Source organism: Chelonia mydas, chromosome 15 (assembly GCF_015237465.2).
Source record: "Chelonia mydas isolate rCheMyd1 chromosome 15, rCheMyd1.pri.v2, whole genome shotgun sequence".
NCBI lineage: Eukaryota > Metazoa > Chordata > Testudines > Cheloniidae > Chelonia > Chelonia mydas.
This window is the reverse complement of record NC_057856.1, coordinates 28,475,681-28,494,980: the sequence shown is the minus strand read 5'-3', so window position 1 is coordinate 28,494,980 and position 19,300 is coordinate 28,475,681. Positions and strand designations below refer to the sequence as shown.

Here is a 19,300-nt window from a genome sequence, read left to right as displayed (position 1 = left end):
CCTCAAGGATTGAACTCACAACCCTGGGTTTAGCAGGCCAATGCTCAAACCACTTGAGCTATCCCTCCCTCCTTCCTACACGGTGGAGATCACACCACGAGCCTGGGGCAAGACTTGGCCCAAAGCCTGAAGTCTTTCCTCAGGCAAAATTCCTACTGGAGCCAAAGGAAGTGTTGCCTGAATAAGGACTGCTGGGTTTGGGGCCATTTGAAATGCACTAAGCGAATCCCTCGTAACGAATCTACCAAGACCTTGTGATGGCTTGAAAGACTCAAAACTCTGTTTCAGAGCAGTGAGGACAAGAAGGGGAAACAGAATCAGCTGTATGTGCTGGCATTTGAGCAGGTGGCTACACTTCTCAAGGGCCTTCCATTAACTGTGGTTTTCAGGTCCCTGTTACTTTATGTTTTACAGCAATTGCTCCTTCATTGACAGCACAAGTCCGCGGCTGCTTTGAAATGAGGTTCCTTTAGACCAGTGGCTCTTAACCTTTCCAGACTACTGTACCCCTTTCAGGAGTCTGATTTGTCTTGCGTCCCCCCAAGTTCCAGCTCACTCAAAAACTACGTGCTTACAAAATCAGACATAAAAATACAAAAGTGTCACAGCACCCTATTACTGAGAAATGGCTGACTTTCTCATTTTTACCACACAATTATAAAATAAACCAACTAATATAAATATTGTGCTTACATTTCAGTGTATAGTATATAGAGCTGTATAAAGTCATTGTCTGTATGAAAGTTTAGATTGTACTGACTTCGCTAGGGCTTTTTATGTAGCCTGTTTTAGAACTAGGCAAATCTCTAGATGTGTTGATGCAGACCTCTGCATACCCCCAGGGGTCTGTGTACCCCTGATTGAGAACCACTGCCTTAGATCATCCCTGACATGCGTCAGTTTCGGGAAGAAGGGGTAAATCAGGAGTAGTTACACTGAATTAAATGGAATTCTACCCACCTATCTATCGATGAGTTTTCATTGCAGGGAGGAGAATTTGGCCTGCGCACCGTTCATAGGAGCTGACTCCGTGGGTGCTCTGGGCCTGGAGGCAAGGGGTGGAGTAGGGCGGGGTCTGGGGCAGAGCCAGGGGTCGAGCACCCCCCAGCACAATGGAAAGTCAGTGCCAGTGACACCCTTTATGTTCTTTTGCTCATTAATAAAGCACATTTCCTTCCCTACTCACAGTAGTGTATTTTTTAATTTAAATCTCCTCTGCTGCCTTTCTTCTGAAACCCTTAAAGTTGTCCAGTTCCTGAGATCCCTGTTGATAAGCCATCGGAAGTCACAGTGATAGCAAAACTGCTGGTGACGCCTGTGACCTTGCATTTTAAATGTTTCCAATGCGCATTAAATTGTTAAAGCTAAGAATGCAATAGACCAAGCTTAGTTTTCAGGTTTGAGCCTCTAAGTCAGTTAGAGACAATTTAATTTGGTAGAGGACCTTGGATGATACTTTGAATGATAGAACCAAATTTTATTAAGGGGAAAATGACTAGTAACAGGCATGCACATTACCATTTATACTATATATGTCCTGTTAAAACCAGTTATAACCAAACACGGCCCTGGTCCTTGCTCACTTGAATGTTCACATCTGACTGACTCCAACTTTTATTTTTAACTTTTGCTCACACTAACGAACTCAATTTCTCATACTCCTCTATTCTTAGGCCAAAGCCTAATCTCTACTTATTTCTTAACCGAGCACATTTTAAAGGCTACCCGCCCCTCTCACCTTTGTTGTAGAGCGATCCATCGAAGTAATAGCTCCCAGTATAGAAACCCGTAGCTAGCTCGATGAGATGGCGCGCCCAAGTGTTGCCCGCCCCGGGAAAGCTTGCCAGAGCTATCAGTTGTTTGGACCGAGCTGGTAAAAACCTTCTATCCATACAACGATTGTCTAGAAAGAGAATAAATGGAAGATGTGTCAAGGTGCAATACATAAGATTCCACCACTGAGGTAAGGGGAAGAGAGGTTTTCAGATCTCAGGGGACATGCTAACGGAGATGTGGAAATGGTCATTCAGTGATTGGTCATAATGGCCACCGTGGGGGAGTCTCTTTTCCTGCCCAGGAGCTGAAGCAGCGTTCGGCTTGTTTTTGTGGCTAAAGCACCAGGTACCATCCAAACTCCCCTCCACTGTGGCCGCCTCAAGGTTTATTACTATTTTCTGGATCTGTGGACAGTGAGTCAAGAAACACTCCTGCTATTTTGCTGCTACGTCCTCAGCCTCGTGTTTGTGTATGATGCATCCCAAACTAAGCACTCTTCCATCAGTTCCTGTGGCCACTGGGGCCTTTCCAGTGATACAGCGACTCTCCTGCCAGTTTCAGGTTCCACTTTGGCAGCAGGGCATATGAACCACATAGCTCTGGCAGTGAGGACAAGAGGGGGAAACAGAAGGAAAATCAGCTGTATATGCTGGTATTTGAAGAGGTGACTACATTACTCAAGGGGCTTCCATTAACTGTGGTTTTCAGGTCCCTGTTACTTTATGTTTTACAGCTATTGCTCCTTCATTGACAACACAAGTCTGCAGCTGTGATGGCTGGCTGGATCCCAGCTGTGCTGCTTTGAAATGAGGAACCTTCAGACCATCCCTGACATGCTTCGCGGGGGGCTGGGATGTGGGGAGGGTGATGGGGATTGCAGGGATTGGAGAACCATCTCCGGGCCGATCCTGCAGGGAGCATCACTTGGACGGGTTTCACTGTACAAACATGAAAGGAAATGATCATTTCCCAAAGGATCCCCCACAGAGTTCAAAGCCGTCATCTAAAGCAAGAATGGCCAACAGGAAGACACACAGATCCATCCCCAAAAGGCACAAGAATCTTTGTGGCCAAGCCAGACACACTTTGACACTCCCGTTTGTTTGTCAAAGCTTTTTCTTCTGCTACCCGGCTCCGCCATCATATAGTGACCCCTTCTGAAGGCAGATGGACTACAGCAAAGGACACCATGTGTGCTCATAACAGTGTGTATGTCCGAGAGGCAGACCTGGGCTGCAGTTCAAACTTTGGCCCCACAGGCCCTGGGATGTTTAGATCAGGGACTTGGGTTTGGCCCATTAGAGCTATGGGGGATCTGAGGTGAATTTTTTGGGTACGGAGCTGGACATCCATTTCAAAGGTGGTTTTGCTTCAAGGACATGTGTATGTGATAGTCTGAGTGTAATGGTGGACGTAGATCTAATCTGTCGGTACTGTGGGTGTGTGCACACAGTGTATGTGTGTGCATGCTTGAGTGTATACCTTTATGGGTTTGTGTGTGCAGATGCCCTGTGCTAGCTTATCTCTGGAATAATCATTCTCATTATAGCTGTTCTCTACTGCCTGGTGACTTGGCCCTTAGACTGAAAATCACATCAGGTCCCCAGGCCGTTCCCTTCTAGGATATCATTGTGCAGCTTGGAAGACGGGCTGGCTGGGCTCCAGGAGAACACATTGTTAGAGACGGGATCAATCCTCACTACCTTTCATCCTTAGCCTCAGAATGGGTCCCAGTTTAACTTTCCCCGGACATTGCCCCTCAGTATCCCCTTGCGTAGTGGGAGGTTGGGTTTTATTAGGGGGTTGTCCCGGGAGTACGCATTAACAGAATATTCCAAGGGACAGAGAGTCGACCCGAGGATTTCCCCGTGGTTTGGAAGCTCACTGGTTCTCCTGTTTTATTCTACTTGTGTCTTTCTTCATCCTCATTGCTAAAGATGCAAAAGAATGCATCACTGGCTGTACTATAGAGAAAACGTGTCAACTCCGTATGGCTTGCTGTAGTCTCCTGGAGCAGACAGAAGCAGTACACAATTAGATGGCTGCATTGGGGAAAGCCTCACTCACTGTAGAAACACTGAAAAGTGCCAGCCACTAAGATATTCTAACTGGGTACAACTGCTCTAGTTCAAAATTCTGCTGCTTTCGAGGAGCAGCTGGCCAACTCAGGTAGGTGACAGGATCACAAAATGCTCAGGAACTGAACATTATAGAAGTATGCGGGTGGATCTCCCATCCTGGTACTGACCAGACTTAATGCTGCTTTGCTTTGAGATCACTGTGCAAGGTGGAATGGGTTTCAGTTAGATCCTTTGTGTTCATTGTTTTCTGACGGTGACATCATTGACCTCGCACAGAATTTGGCCGTTCAACCTGCAGGCATTTTGGAGGTAACATGTTCTAAGAGTTCCTTCCCCTGGTTGCCTCTCTAAAAGATGGGTTATTGCTATTGTTCCTATCCCATGCCCTCCTCCGCTCACCAGAGTCTCCAAATAAAATAAAAGGAACAGCATTATCCTGGCCAAACATCTCCTCCAATGACTAGATCATGAAAGGCAGCACTGAGGAGCTGCGACGTTTGCCTACAGGATGCTGCAGATGGACAGAGGAGTGGCTTTTAAGAGCCAATAATAGATTCTCTGCTCCCACCTATTAGGCTTTCAGCTGCTGAAGTGGGATCAACATTTTATCTTCCCAACATTGATCCCCTGCGCTGAATGCAGCTTATCACCTTCCAGAGCTGGGGATGCCAGCCCAATACTGCATGTCCAAGACTGTTGTCAATCTTATGTAGAATAACCCAGATATAGGTTTCAGAGTAGCAGCCGTGTTAGTCTGTATCTGCAAAAAGAAAAGGAGGACTTGGGGCACCTTAGAGACTAAATTTGTTAGTCTCTAAGGTGCCACAAGTCCTCCTTTTCTAGATATATGTATAGTTCCTAAGCCGGGTATGTATAAATGCATCCTGCTCTTTTATGTTGATTAATGCAAAAGCATTTTTCAAATGACCACAGAGAAGAGGAGAACTGGAGGAATACTGTACAATAAATCCCTGTGCATACTTGTCTGACTTTTGAAGCCAATTCTCCTGGCCTGGCTGGTGCCTCTTTCTCATTCCCATCCCATGAACCTGCCAGTGAACACGAATTGCAAGAATGTTTGTCCAAAGAGCGAAGGCTAAAGAGAATTTTACAGATTATTGGACAGTAGGATGGGGAGCACATGACTTACCTGCCTCCCAGGGAGCTCTGAAGTTTAATGGACAATTAATGTTTGCAGAGTGCACTGAGCTCCTTGGATAGCTCCATGCTAAATGTTATTAACAGGAGACTTTCTACCCTTTTTATTTTCTAGCAAAAGCTAAAACTGCTTGAGAAAGTCCCTACAGGAGCTTTTGTACAGAACACAAGTAACCACGTTATAGCAAAACAATGTGTTGCAGATGTCCTTTGAAGCCTTTGCTTACTTTGGGCCCTAATGAAATTGATAAAAAAAGAATCTCCTTGAATGCAGAGCAGAGGGCTCCTTTTTATTTACTTAACGTTTTTTGGAACAATCTTGACGGAGCTGGGTCGGGAAGGAATTTTCCTCCAGGGCAGATTGGAAGAGGCCCTGGGGGTTTTTCGCCTTCCTCTGTAGCATGGGGCAGGGGTCACTTGCTGGAGGATTCTCTGCTCCTTGAAGTCTTTAAACCATGATTTGAGGACTTCAATAGCTCAGACACAGGTGAGAGGTTTTTCGCAGGAGTGGGTGGGTGAGATTCTGTGGCCTGCGTTGTGCAGGAGGTCGGACTAGATGATCATAATGGTCCCTTCTGACCTTAATGTCTATGAGTCTATGAGACCTTGAATGGGGGCTGGGAGAAGTCGCCTCTAATGAAAAGCCCTTGAGTTTTCTGTTTAGGATTCCTTCCTCTAATTTCCTGGACTGGCTTTTCCTTTTCTCTTTCCTTGACCCACAGTCTTTTAGCCTGTGTTGTAACTTGTATGGATCTACTCTCAGCCTTGCCTCTGTGAAATGCTAACAGAGCTCAGAAGACAAAGGCACATCTGTCACCCACTCACCAGAAGACAAGCATATTCTTGCAGTCTTCTGCTGAGCAATTTCATGTATGTATCTACTTTGCATTGCAAGCTGGCAAAGTCAAAATGGTCTATGGAGGTTTGAGGATATTTCTTTCTATGACAGTAATCCCCCAAGCACCTTTCTGTAACATTTCTCAAGCACTGATGTCTTCAAACATGATACCTCTGGGCTTTCCTCCTTCATTTAGGCCGCGTTTTCACAGGGTAATAATGTTTTGTACTCATAGAGGGATTTCAAAGTACTTGACAAGCATGGATAGATTAATAAAACCTCATCACCCCCCTGTGAGGAATGTTAGTGGCATTTTATGGATGGGGAAACCGAGACACAAAGCGATTAAGTGGCATGCACAGCAAGTCAATGGCAGTGCCAGGAGCTGCACCCAGAAATGCTAATGCTCAGCCTCTGCTTTGATCACCAGACACGGGCTTCCAACTAGGTGCAAGAACAAAGCAGCTAGTCCCACAGATCTGAATGAAGCTGAACCCTAAATTCTTTTTGGTTAGCAAGTGAGAGAACTGAAAAGCATTGTCACATGCGGGGCCTACAGGCATTCAGAAGAGACCGATATGCAACGATCCCATGTGATGAAAGTCAGAACCAGCCAAACAAGAAGAAAATGCTGCAGTGAATGGAAATGAACAGCCTAGTTGGGACACCGGGTGCTTCTTTGGGAAGGAGACTGGATTTGTCACATTTTGCTTTCAAGCAGCCTTCACAGCCTCCTGCACTCTTCCCCCAGGGCAGCAATGGACAGCAGATGCATTGGGATGTCTGGAGGGCTCTGTGACAGAAGATCAGAGACCCATTATTAACCAGTGATTGGTTATTCTGGCCTGTAACTTATTGACAGTGACAAGGAAAAAAAAAAAAGAAAGAAAAGTCTGCTGAAGGCAGATGGCAAACTGTTATTTCCTGTGTCTGATCTAAGCAGTAATTAAAGTCGCATGTTCAAAGGAGGATTTATTTCCTGGGAAATTGAAATAAATGGTAATTTTTAATGAACACCGAATGGATATTTGGAAGCCCGGGTTCTTTTATCCAGGGTGACAGAATGCTCAGAGCTCCACGTATTCTATGGCCAGTTTGGACACGAGTTGAAAAGCTGAAATCTGCAGCAGAGACATATGACCATCTGATCAGTCAGTGTGTCCTTCCTCCCACCTCTTACTCCTATGCCCAGGTAAGAAAGAAAGGAAAAGCTACACAGGAAATACAGCTGGGGCAGAGGAACCAAATGTCAGTGTAATGTTCAGGGCAGCTCCACTCTGTGGCCCAGATTAGGACCATTAAACAATGGAAGTAGAGTCTGCTCCCACAGAATTCCCCCAAGAGCCCCAGCAGAGGCTAGCACCGGGCACTTGGTGTGTGTGTGTGTGGGGGTTAATCTAGTTCTATAGAGCCCACCTGCTGGGCTGAATGTAAATTCACCAAGTCCTGGGGTCTCAGGGTATGTCTACACTACGAAATTAGGTCGAATTTATAGAAGTCGGTTTTGTAGAAAGCGTTTTTATACAGTTGATTGTGTGTGTCCCCACACAAATGCTCTAAGTGCATATAGTCAGCGGAGTGTGTCCACAGTACCGAGGCAACCGTGGACTTCCGGAGCGTTGCACTGTGGGTGGCTATCCCACAGTTCCCGCAGTCTCTGCCGCCCATTTGAATTCTGGGTAGAAATCCCAGCACCTGATGGGGCTAAAACATTGTCGCGGGTGGTTCTGGGTACATATCGTCAGGCCCCCGTTCCCTCCCTCCCTCCGTGAAAGCAAGGGCAGACAATCGTTTTGCGCCTTTTTTCTTGAGTTACCTGTGCAGACGCCATACCATGGCAAGCATGGAGCCCGCTCAGCTCACCGTCACCGTACGTCTCCTGGGTGCTGGCAGACGCGGTACTGCATTGCTACACAGCAGCAGTTAATTGCCTTTTGGCAGCAGACAGTGCAGTATGACTGGTAGCCGTCGTCAACGTAGTCCTAGGTGCTCTTTTAACCGGCCGCCTGGGCAAACGCGGGAGTGACTCAGCCAGGTCATTTCCCTTGTTTTGTCTTGTGGCGATTCAGTCCCGCACTGTCTTTTAATCTGCAGCTAGCAGAAGACGATGGCCAGCAGTCATACTGCACCATCTTCTGCCGAGCACGCAGGTGTTGACGATGGCTAGCGGTCGTACTGCACAGTCTGCTGCCAGCAAGATGTAGAAAGACAGATGAAGTGGCTCAAAACAAGAAATAGACCAGATTTGTTTTGTATTCATTTTCTCCTCCCTCCCTCCCTCTGTGAAATCAATGGCCTGCTAAACCCAGTTTTGAGTTCTATCCTTTGGGTTTTGAGTTCTGTCCTTGAGGGGGCCATTCAGTTTCTCGCAAAGCCACCCTCTTTGTTGATTTTAATTCCCTGTAAGCCAACCCTGTAAGCCATGTCGTCAGTCGCCCCTCCCTCCGTCAGGGCAACGGCAGACAATCGTTCTGCGCCTTTTTTCTGTGCGGACGCCATACCACGGCAAGCATGGAGCCCGCTCAGATCACTTTGGCAATTAGGAGCACATTAAACACCACGCGCGTTATCCAGCAGTATATGCAGCACCAGAACCTGGCAAAGCGATACCGGGCGAGTAGGCGACGTCAGCGCGGTGACATGAGTGATGAGGACATGGACACAGACTTCTCTCAAAGCAGGGGCCCTGGCAGTGTGGGCATCATGGTGCTAATGGGGCAGGTTCATGCGGTGGAACGCCGATTCTGGGCTCAGGAAACAAGCACAGACTGGTGGGACCGCATAGTGTTGCAGGTCTGGGACGATTCCCAGTGGCTGCGAAACTTTCACATGCGTAAGGGCACTTTCATGGAACTTTGTGACTGGCTTTCCCCTGCCCTGAGGCACAAGAATACCAAGATGAGAGCAGCCCTCACAGTTGAGAAGCGAGTGGCAATAGCCCTGTGGAAGCTTGCAACGCCAGACAGCTACCGGTCAGTCGGGAATCAATTTGGAGTGGGCAAATCTACTGTGGGGGCTGCTGTGATGCAAGTAGCCAACGCAATCAAAGATCTGCTGATATCAAGGGTAGTGACCCTAGGAAATGTGCAGGTCATAGTGGATGGCTTTGCTGCAATGGGATTCCCTAACTGTGGTGGGGCCATAGACGGAACCCATATCCCTATCTTGGCACCGGAGCACCAAGCCGGCGAGTACATAAACCTCAAGGGGTACTTTTCAATAGTGCTGCAAGCTCCGGTGGATCACAAGGGACGTTTCACCAACATCAACGTGGGATGGCCGGGAAAGGTACATGACGCTCGCATCTTCAGGAACTCTGGTCTGTTTCAAAAGCTGCAGGAAGGGACTTTATTCCCAGACCAGAAAATAACCGTTGGGGATGTTGAAATGCCTATAGTTATCCTTGGGGACCCAGCCTACCCCTTAATGCCATGGCTCCAGAAGCCATACACAGGCAGCCTGGACAGTAGTCAGGAGCTGTTCAACTACAGGCTGAGCAAGTGCAGAATGGTGGTAGAATGTGCATTTGGACGTTTAAAAGCACGCTGGCGCAGTTTACTTACTCGGTTAGACCTCAGCGAAACCAATATTCCCACTGTTATTACTGCTTGCTTTGCACTCCACAATATCTGTGAGAGTAAGGGGGAGATGTTTATGGCTGGGTGGGAGGTTGAGGCAAATTGCCTGGCTGCTGGTTATGCACAGCCAGACACCAGGACGGTTAGAAGAGCATAGGAGGACGCGGTGCGCATCAGAGAAGCTTTGAAAACCAATTTGGACAGGGTACGGTATGAAAGTTCTGTTTGTTTCTCCTTGATGAAACCCTCCGCCCCTTGGTTCACTCTACTTCCCTGTAAGCTAACCACCCTCCCCTCCTCCCTTCGATCACCACTTGCAGAGGCAATAAAGTCATTGTTGCTTCACATTCATGCATTCTTTATTCATTCATCACACAAATAGGGGGATAATTACCAAGGTAGCCCAGGAGGGGTGGTGGAGGAGAGAAGCACCAGGAGGGGTGGTGGAGGAGGGAAGGACAAGGCCACCCAGCACTTTAAAAGTTTAAAACTTTAAAACTTATTGAATGCCAGCCTTCTGTTGTTTGGGCAATCCTCTGGGGTGGAGTGGCCGGGTGGCCGGAGGCCTCCCCACCGCATTCTTGGGCGTCTGGGTGAGGAGGCTATGGAACTTGGGGAGGAGGGCGGTTGGTTACACAGGGGCTGTAGCGACGGTCTGTGCTCCTGCTGCCTTTCCTGCAGCTCAATCATACGCTGGAACATATTGGTTTGATCCTCCAGCAGCCTCAGCATTGAATCCTGCCTTCTCTCATCATGCTGCAGCCACCTTTCAGCTTCAGCCCTCTCTTCAGCCTGCCACTTACTCTCTTCAGCCCGCCACCTCTCCTCCCAGTCATTTTGTGCTTTCCTGCACTCTGACATTGTCTGCCTCCATGCATTCGTCTGTGCTCTGTCAGTGTGGGAGGACAGCATGAGCTCAGAGAACATTTCATCACGAGTGCATTTTTTTCGCCTTCTAATCTTCGCTAGCCTCTGGGAAGAAGAAGATCCTGTGATCCTTGAAACACATGCAGCTGGTGGAGAAAAAAAAGGGACAGTGGTTTTTAAAAAGACACATTTTATAGAACAATGGCTACACTCTTGCTGTTAACATTACATACATAGCACATGTGCTTTCATTACAAGGTCGCATTTTGCCTCCCCCCAGCGCGTGGCTAGCCCCTCCCCCCTCCCCGTGGCTAACAGCGGGGAACATTTCTGTTCAGCCACAGGCAAACAGCCCAGCAGGGACAGGCACTTCTGAATGTCCCCTTAAGAAAAGCACCCTATTTCAATCAGGTGACCATGAATGATATCACTCTCCTGAGGATAACACAGAGAGATAAAGAACGGATGTTGTTTGAACGCCAGGAAACATACACTGCAATGCTTTGTTCTACAATGATTCCCGAGTACGTGCTACTGGCCTGGAGTGGTAAAGTGTCCTACCATGGTGGATGGAATAAGGCTGCCCTCCCCAGAAACCTTTTGCAAAGGCTTTGGGAGTATATCCAGGAGAGCCACGAATGCCAGGGCAAATTAATCATTAAACATGCTTGCTTTTAAACCATGTATAGTATTTTAAAAGGTACACTCACCAGAGGTCTCTTCTCCGCCTGGCAGGTCCGGGAGGCAGCCTTGGGTGGGTTCGGGGGGTACTGGCTCCAGGTCCAGGGTGAGAAACAGTTCCTGGCTGTCGAGAAAAATGGTTTCTCCGCTTGCTTGCTGTGAGCTATCTACAACCTCATCATCATCATCTTCCTCGTCCCCAAAACCTGCTTCCGTGTTGCCTCCATCTCCATTGAAGGAGTCAAACAACACGGCCGGGGTAGTGGTGGCTGAACCCCCTAAAAAGGCATGCAGCTTATCATAGAAGCGGCATGTTTGGGGCTCGGACCCGGAGCGGCCGTTCGCCTCTCTGGTTTTCTGGTAGGCTTGCCTCAGCTCCTTAAGTTTCACGCGGCATTGCTTCGGGTCCCTGTTATGGCCTCTGTCCTTCATGCCCTGGGAGATTTTGACAAATGTTTTGGCATTTTGAAAACTGGAACGGAGTTTTGATAGCACGGATTCCTCTCCCCATACAGCAATCAGATGCCATACCTCCGGTTCAGTCCATGCTGGAGCTCTTTTGCGATTCTGGGACTCCATCATGGTCATCTCTGCTGATGAGCTCTGCATGGTCACCTGCAGCTTGCCAAACCGGCCAAACAGGAAATTGAAATTCAAAAGTTCGTGGGCCTTTTCCAGTCTACCTGGCCAGTGCATCTGAGTTGAGAATCCTGTCCAGAGCAGTCATAATGGAGCACTCTGGGATAGCTCCCGGAGGCCAATACCGTCTAATTGCGTCCACAGTACCCCAAATTCGACCCAGCAAGGCCGATTTCAGTGCTAAACCCCTTGTCGGGGGTGGAGTAAGGAAATCGATTTTAAGAGCCCTTTATGTCGAAAAAAAGGGCTTCGTCGTGTGGACAGGTGCAGGGTTAAATAGATTTAACGCTGCTAAATTCGACCTCAACTCCTAGTGTAGACCAGGGCTCAGTAAAGGTGGCCACCATCAGGTGACTTTCCCATCCTGGGAGGTCTGCAGACTGAGATAGCTGGAGAACCACTGTCCCAGGCAGCGCTCCAAGCTCTGCCTCTGATTTAATGGTGCTCATTGTCCTTTGCTGGGGTCACATCAAAGCCTTATAATCAAAACATTCCCCTTGCTGACTTTGAAAGGAAATGAACATGCTCAATATATGGCAGAGTATTCCCGCCAGGGCTTGTAACAAAGGCTGCTGTGAACATGCATCGCACTGCATGTCCCATCAGCCCAACCCCCAGTAGAGCACTGACGAATGGGAGGTGGGCAACGGGGGGCCACCAAGGATCAGCATTTGGCTAGGCAGTGGGGAGTCCAAAGCTACTGAGCAAAAGTCTTTGTGAGTCAGAGAGGTACTGGCCCTATTCTCAGCGGAGGGGGGTCGAGCTGTCTCCGGGCAGCCACCTGGCTCTGCTCGAAAGCTGTTAAAGGGGAAGCATCGAGCGAGCAGCTGATGCACCAGCTCTCCAGCATGCACCAGCTCTCCAGCCCCTCTGCAGGGAAGAAGACACCACAGACACATAGCAATAACTATCCAGTATTAGCTGAACTCCAGGTGAGCCGCCGCGCTCGGGGGTTCCCGGCGTCATTGCTCTTGCTGCAAGAGGAGAGTTAGAAACCTCTCTCGCTGCCTCCCCAGCAGACACACGCTGTCAGAGCAGAGAGCCCGGCCCGACGTGCCGTACCTTGCACTTGCGTCTGGTACATGATGAAGTATTCAGCGGTCCCGCAGCTCTCGAACTCCTCGCCGCCGCACTTCTGGGCACACAGCTGCTCGTCCTCGCGCTCGTGGAGGGTGAAGAGCGTGGTGGGGAAGCCGCAGTGGCAGGAGGCCCCCCCCAGGGCTGCCAGCGGGTATTCCTGGGGGGGAGCAAGGGACAGAGCCGCTCAGCTGGAGCCGCCTGAAGCAGGCCAGGAGGCTGGGATGTGCAGCCCATTGCTGCCTGCCTGCCAGCTGCCACCCACCACCCGCGCCCACCTGCTTCCTGATCGCCACCAACTCAGCCCCAGACACAGGGCCCATTTCTGCTGCCATCAGAGTTCAGGGCGAAGCTCCCATCATCTGCAGGGGCAGCATGGTCAGGCCCTTACTTATTAACACTGGGTCAGTGATTGAGCACAATGGCCTGGGAAAGTGTTTCCTTTAGTTCTCCCAAGTTTAGTCATTATCAAAAAGTCCGTCTACACTGCAGCTACACTTCAGCTACCACCCCGCCCAGCAAAACAGGAATAACGGCATTGGTGTTTGGGGCCAGTTCACAAGTCTTTGGGGTGACAGAAGCTTTTTCCTCTCTCTCTCTCTCACGATTCCTTTCTGGGTCAGGAGCTGGAAAAGTGTTGTGAATTACAAGAGTGACTGCTCCTAGCTAAATCCCAGAGGGGTAGGTTTACTCTTAGGCCCTGATTCTGCACTGCGATCTGCATAGGCAGACTGCTCTCCATCTATCCGTGGTACTTCGGTGGCCCCCCTTCACCAGAGCGCCTCACAATCTTTAAAGCCTGCTATTGTCCCCATTGTAAGGATGGGGCACAGAGAGACTAAGGCCTAGATGCACAAAAGGAGTTTGGCACCACTGCAATGTACAATGTGCAATGTACAAACCCCTGCCCCCCCATCCCCATCTGACCCTGTAAGCGCCTGAACTCACTAGGCATCTACATTTCCATGTTAAAAGGTCCGTAAGCACCTTTGTTGGTGTCTCTGGGTGGGCCTTTGGACACACCCCTCTCCTTGGCATCTCCCACTGGCTATCTTCACACACACGCCTCTCCACACAGCGAGGGATAATTCGGTTCAGGGCACAGAGTGCTTTGTAAATGAAATGTGTTCTGTGGGCCAGATTCCATTGTCAGTGGCACCCTGCAAACCAGCAGTACCTCCACTGCGGCCATTAGCTCTGCAGCCATGTAACCATGCTTGGAGTCGAGCCGGGCGAGGGGTTATTACTCCTGGCGACCCCATCACAAAGCTGCATCGCTAGTAACGGCAGCTTGGCTTCGACAAAAACCAACCCAACCAGAGTTCTAGCATTTCCAGTGCCTCCTCGCCCAGCTGTGGCCCTGCATTCCAAACCACGGGGCTGGAAATTGCCGAGCTATTTGCTAGTGCAGGGTGTAATATATCTGGAGCTATGATACTCCTCTTAGAATCATGGCCTGATGCTGCTCCAGTAATTTGTGAGTTTGTCACCCAGAGTAAGGTTACTAAAAGCCCACAGACTGCATCTTCTGTGACCTCATTTGGATTTTAAAGTGCAGAGTTATGAGGGAACATTCAGAGACTGACAGGCAATTTAACACCCAGGACTGTAGCAACGCTGGGTTAATCAAGGGGCTCGGTGCTCAGGATTTTATTTACACCTCCGAGAGCCAAGCTCTCAGGGGAGCAAGAACAAAGCAGGGCTGAGGTGTAGAGCCGCTGCTTTCCTATTTATCCAATGTGACAGAGTGCAGGGAACCTAATGGTTTTTAGTGGGGCTCTCTGGTCCATCAAGCGACTGAGGGAGCATGTTCCCTGGGGTAGAGGTGCAGACACAGCCAGGGAAAGCTGCTGAGTCTAGATATATTGTTTTCAAATCCCTTTCTTAGCGTCCTGTTTGCCAGGCATCTGTTTGAGCAACATCCGTCTATGGCATTGAAATGTGACAGCGGGGAGACCTCCAGTGTCAGCGGATGCAGGACGGGAGGGCCTCATTAGAGGGCAGCCATTTAAGTATACGTTTGGGCATCCTCAGAGCTCATAGCAACCGAGTCCCAGGAAGTGCTGTCATTGCCAGACAATGGAGTTTCATTGGTTCATAACAGCATTTATAAGGAAGTCCCCACACACAGCTTCCTGTTTTGAGGGTGGCGATGTAGCCCTATGTGACACTTGTAAGCTGTAGGGATTGTTTGCTGAGGAACTCCCTGCTGCAGACGGTTTGACCTTTACATGATTAACATCTGCAGTTATATGAGCCATCAGAAAAATGAACAATCCTCATGCTTCAGGACATAAACTGTGACCACAGCTGGGGTCAGGAAGGAAACTACCTTCCCCCATTACTATGGTATGGAATCCGCAGTTTCCTCTAACAATCCTCCTTTTTCCCATGTTGGGTTCAGATTCTTGGCCACAGTCTACTGCTGGAGGTGAAGCATTGATCTGTTATTTCTGGTCAGAGATCTGCCAGTAAGTTTGTTCGTTTGCTTGTTTTCTTTCTTTCATTTTTTAAAAATTAACATTCAAACCCAATAGATTAAACCCTGGTAAAATTCTCACGACACATGTTAACATTTGCATGCTCCAGTATAGTAAAAGCCTGGCATGGAGGAGACCCTATGGAGTCATCTATATGGATCAAAGCATCGAGATAGGTAGTTGACCTTGTAACTGGCTGGCATAATGCTTCTACTTTCCCACCCAGATGTTTCACTGCTCAGCAAGACACTTGACTGGTGTGCAGTTTGGGCCAGAGAGACCCCCACCCCAGGGGCCAAGTCTCAGCTCGTGTAAATGGGGGTAGTGCCATTGACACCAAGAGAGCTACACTGAAGTAGAAGTAGATTCTCCACCCCAGAGGAGCAGAGTTGGGAGAGAGGCTGCCAACTTATCCCAAAGATGCAAGTTCAACCAATTCACCACGCAGGAGCTAGGAACCCTGCAATTCACAAGTCAGAACTGTGTCTGCGCAGGTTGGAAAAGGGCCTTGACAGCATGGCAGGGAGCAGCCTAAGCAGGAGCTGTCCTTGCCCATGTTTTTAGGGCATTAAGAGACAGAAAACAAGCTTTTGTCCAGCCCCACTCCTTCCCTTCTTACTCAGCTGTTGATTGTCGTGAGTGATGGGTTTGTCATGGGTGATATCAAGGAAATGCAGGGCTGAGGTGCAGCACCAGACAGAACGTTGACTGCCCAGAGAGCAGTGCTCAGCTCACCCCCGGTAGCACTCTGGGTGATCATCCTCCCTCCACCATCAAGCCCGTTTACTTGAATGAATCAACTGGGTTTGAATAAAATAAAAACCAACAAGGGTGAAATCTGGCCCCGGTTACCAGCGTGATCAAACTCATGATGCCTAATGGCTCTTGGGTCATGGTGGGCTCATGGTCACCTAAAGGCTCTTGGGTAGCCTGCGTCCAAAAGGTTCAATGCCTAGACAATGGGGCCTCCAGGATTATCAACCCCAGCCTTTGTTGGCAGTGTCAGCAGAAGGGCCAAGGACTGAAGAATAAGCTGTGTGACTCTCCAGTGATCTCATGAAACTATGGGACAATTCGTGGCAAAATTCCCCCTCAAGGTTAAGCAGAGTTACAACTTGTTCTCTTGAAAGTCCTATGCCCCATCCTCCTCTCTTTGGGTCTCTTTCCCAAGGCCCCATTTTTTCTTCAAGAGCCCTTTTCTTTCTTCTAGATCTTCTTTCGCTTGCCCATGCACTTTCCCCTTTCCCCTTCCCACAATTTCTCTGGCCCCAATCCTCCGTCCTCTCTCCTTCACACCTCAGCCTCCCACATGGTTCTCCAGGATCATTGTTTTCTCTGCTCTCTTCCCCTTGGGACACACATTCCAAGATTGGGAATACACACTTTTCCTATTCCCCTCTCAAGTCCAGTGAAAAGAAACTTGCCCAGCAACCTCAAGAACATGGGTAGGAGCTGACCCCGACCAAGACTGTCAGCTGGTGTAAATCAGCCTTGCTGCATTCGCTTCAGTGGAGTGATGGCCACCACAGCAGCTAAGAATCTGGCCCACCATTTTAAAACGGGAAGCAGTTACTTGTTGTTTAGAAACAGTGGAGTCAAATCCTGGCAGGTTACAGATTAAGCGAAAGGAGAAATTTAGTGATCCTCAGCATTGCCTTACAACCTACTTTTTGTATGGCAAAGATACAAACTGTAAATTTCACCTCTTGTAGTTTGGACACAAGCAATTATTCCATTAAATTGGATTAAATTGTATTGAGTATGATTTTTAACATGACTATTCTGAAGCAAATGCAGAGCTCTGGAAGGACTCTTAGCTTGATCCTTCCCCACTTGCACCCATGTTTCACCAGTCACTCCCTTGGCTCTAGTGGGGTTATTACTGATTTATGTCATTGCAAACTGGAGGTGTGTGCCAGGTCCTTCGCTTAGAGCCCCATTCACTTCTCCTACCTACCTTTTCAGTGCAGAAGTCCACACACTTGTCCACAGACATGTTCAGCATCACCCCAGTCACAGGCAAAGCTAAGGAGACGTTGTCCGGCCGGTGGAAGCATCCGCGGAATATCGCACTGCCATCTGGAATAGAGACAGCTGGTTAGTAAAGGTCCATGTGACGTGGAAGACGGAAAGTCTGGTTCACTGGCAATAACGTCTGTAGTGCCAAGAGACGAGAGACGAGACTCTCTGAGAGCCTTTCATGGTCTTCTCCACCTGCCGCCACCCATCCCACTGCAAAACCTGGGCAATCAATCCACCCAAACCCAATCCTTACTTCTGGCTGCAAACTATCCTCAGCAACAAGTAATCCGACCCTCCTTCCAACTGAACAAACCTTCCTGACTGATGCAAAAAGCCTCCACTCCAAATCCTCCTCCACACAAAGGCATGAGAGATAGGTTATAGACCCTTGCCACACACGCCGGTTCCATGTAGTTCCCTAACACCTTGGGCTAGTTCCATGAAGAGAGGGCCAGTATGAATGAGTCTGCAACCACCTACATATCTCTAACAGACCAATGAACAGTGACTGGCTGGTAAAAGGGCTGGCTACCACTGACCTCATCAGGATCTGAATCCATGGTGAAAGGCTCCAACCCCTTGAGCAATTTTGTCTCTTCACTACCACAGATTTATCAAGGACCCTTCCCCTTATTCTCAGGAAACGATCCAACTTTCACTACAATTTTAAGTTAAATAAGCCTCTGGTACAGTAAGGGAGCCAGTTCTAACTGAATACCATTAGCTGTACTCTGAGAAAGCACCTAGAACATCACCCGGAAAAATACTCTTTGCTGCCTTGAATAAAAATGCACCAGTTGAACTAGAAAAGCCTCATGTTTATTCTGAGAGGTTATCCGGAAAACAAACAGCAGCACAAACTCAATGAGAATCTGTCTCCCCATAGACTTTCTTTGCTGTTTAATTCCTTATCCTCTGTTCTATGCAGCTTGTTTCTTTTTTCTCTTGCTATACAAGGAGAGTATTGAGCAGCCTGATTAAGGATCATTGCTTCCAGACACCAGTTACCCCCACTCAGCTACTCTGTGCTTTTCTCCAGCCAGCCTAGAAAGGGTGTCAACTAGAATGCCATTCTGGAGGAGGAAGACCTGTCTCCCTGGGCTCTGAGATGCTGTGCACTGTGGTTGTGGTGTGAGTGCACCCACTGGCATACAGTTACACGTTAGCCTGGCACTTTCTGTCTGATCGCCATCATTTTACGAAGGCAGGGTGAATCTTGGAAAGTCTCTGGCCTGATTTGCTTGAAGCCATAGATGACCCGTGACTGCCAATAGTGGGGCAGAGGGGAAGAGCGAATCATAGAGTATCAGGGTTGGAAGGGACCTCAGGAGGTCATCTAGTCCAACCCCCTGCTAAATGAACTTTTCCCCAACTTTTTAATTTGCCAAAAAAAATTTTAAAAATGCAATTTTGGTTTGACCCAAAGTGATTTTTTCCCCTGTTTTTGAATTGCCAGTAAATCAAAAAATTATAGGGGGTGGACCTAGTCATGCTGGGGGTGTGGCAGACCTCCTGGTTTGAAGTGGTTTCCATCATATACCGGGGTTACAGTTTTGTACAATGGCTCTCAGCACCTCCACTATACCATGCAAAAAATCCATTATTCGTACACTTTTACTTCCAACTAAAGTGGCTGCTAGTTTATATTAAGGAAAAATTCAGTGAGTGAATAAAACTAAACAAGAGAAACAGAGTGAGCACAGTGCATGTGCCTCACGGTAACAGGCTGCAGCAACTCTGAGAACAAAATGGCTGATGTTTTGGAAATATAAAGAAGCAGTACACAGAAAACGAAGTCATCCCAGGTACAAGGCTGCCTATGCCACATGACAGTGGGGTAACCGTTGATTAAAACTGACTTTTTAATGGAACCATGCCATAGGTGTGTATCAACAATGGCTTTGCGCAAAGAGCGTTAGCTTCCCAGAGTATGCTGGCAGCAAAGCACCGCTTGGAGTATTCCACTCCCTCCTGGTCTTCTCAGAGCAATGCCAGTGCCATGAACAATTTGTGAGTGTTCATTTGCATTTTTCTAATTTGATTTCTGCTGGCTTTCCTGTGGGACAGCCTGGCAAAAACCCCAAACCATTCCTGCTGGAGATC

General features: G+C 48.5%; 1 protein-coding gene across 2 annotated transcripts in view; it reads right to left on the bottom strand.

Moving 5' to 3' along the window:
• Positions 1-19,300, bottom strand: part of WSCD2 (WSC domain containing 2) — a 133,422-nt gene that overhangs the window by 21,820 nt on the left and 92,302 nt on the right. For both annotated transcript variants that reach the window (XM_007058326.4, XM_037878889.2), the window contains exons 5-7: positions 17,133-17,254; positions 12,681-12,855; positions 1,739-1,903 (exon numbers count right to left, since the gene is read on the bottom strand). In XM_007058326.4, coding sequence (XP_007058388.2) covers positions 1,739-1,903; positions 12,681-12,855; positions 17,133-17,254 — 462 coding nt within the window. The remainder of the gene's footprint in view (positions 1-1,738; positions 1,904-12,680; positions 12,856-17,132; positions 17,255-19,300) is intronic.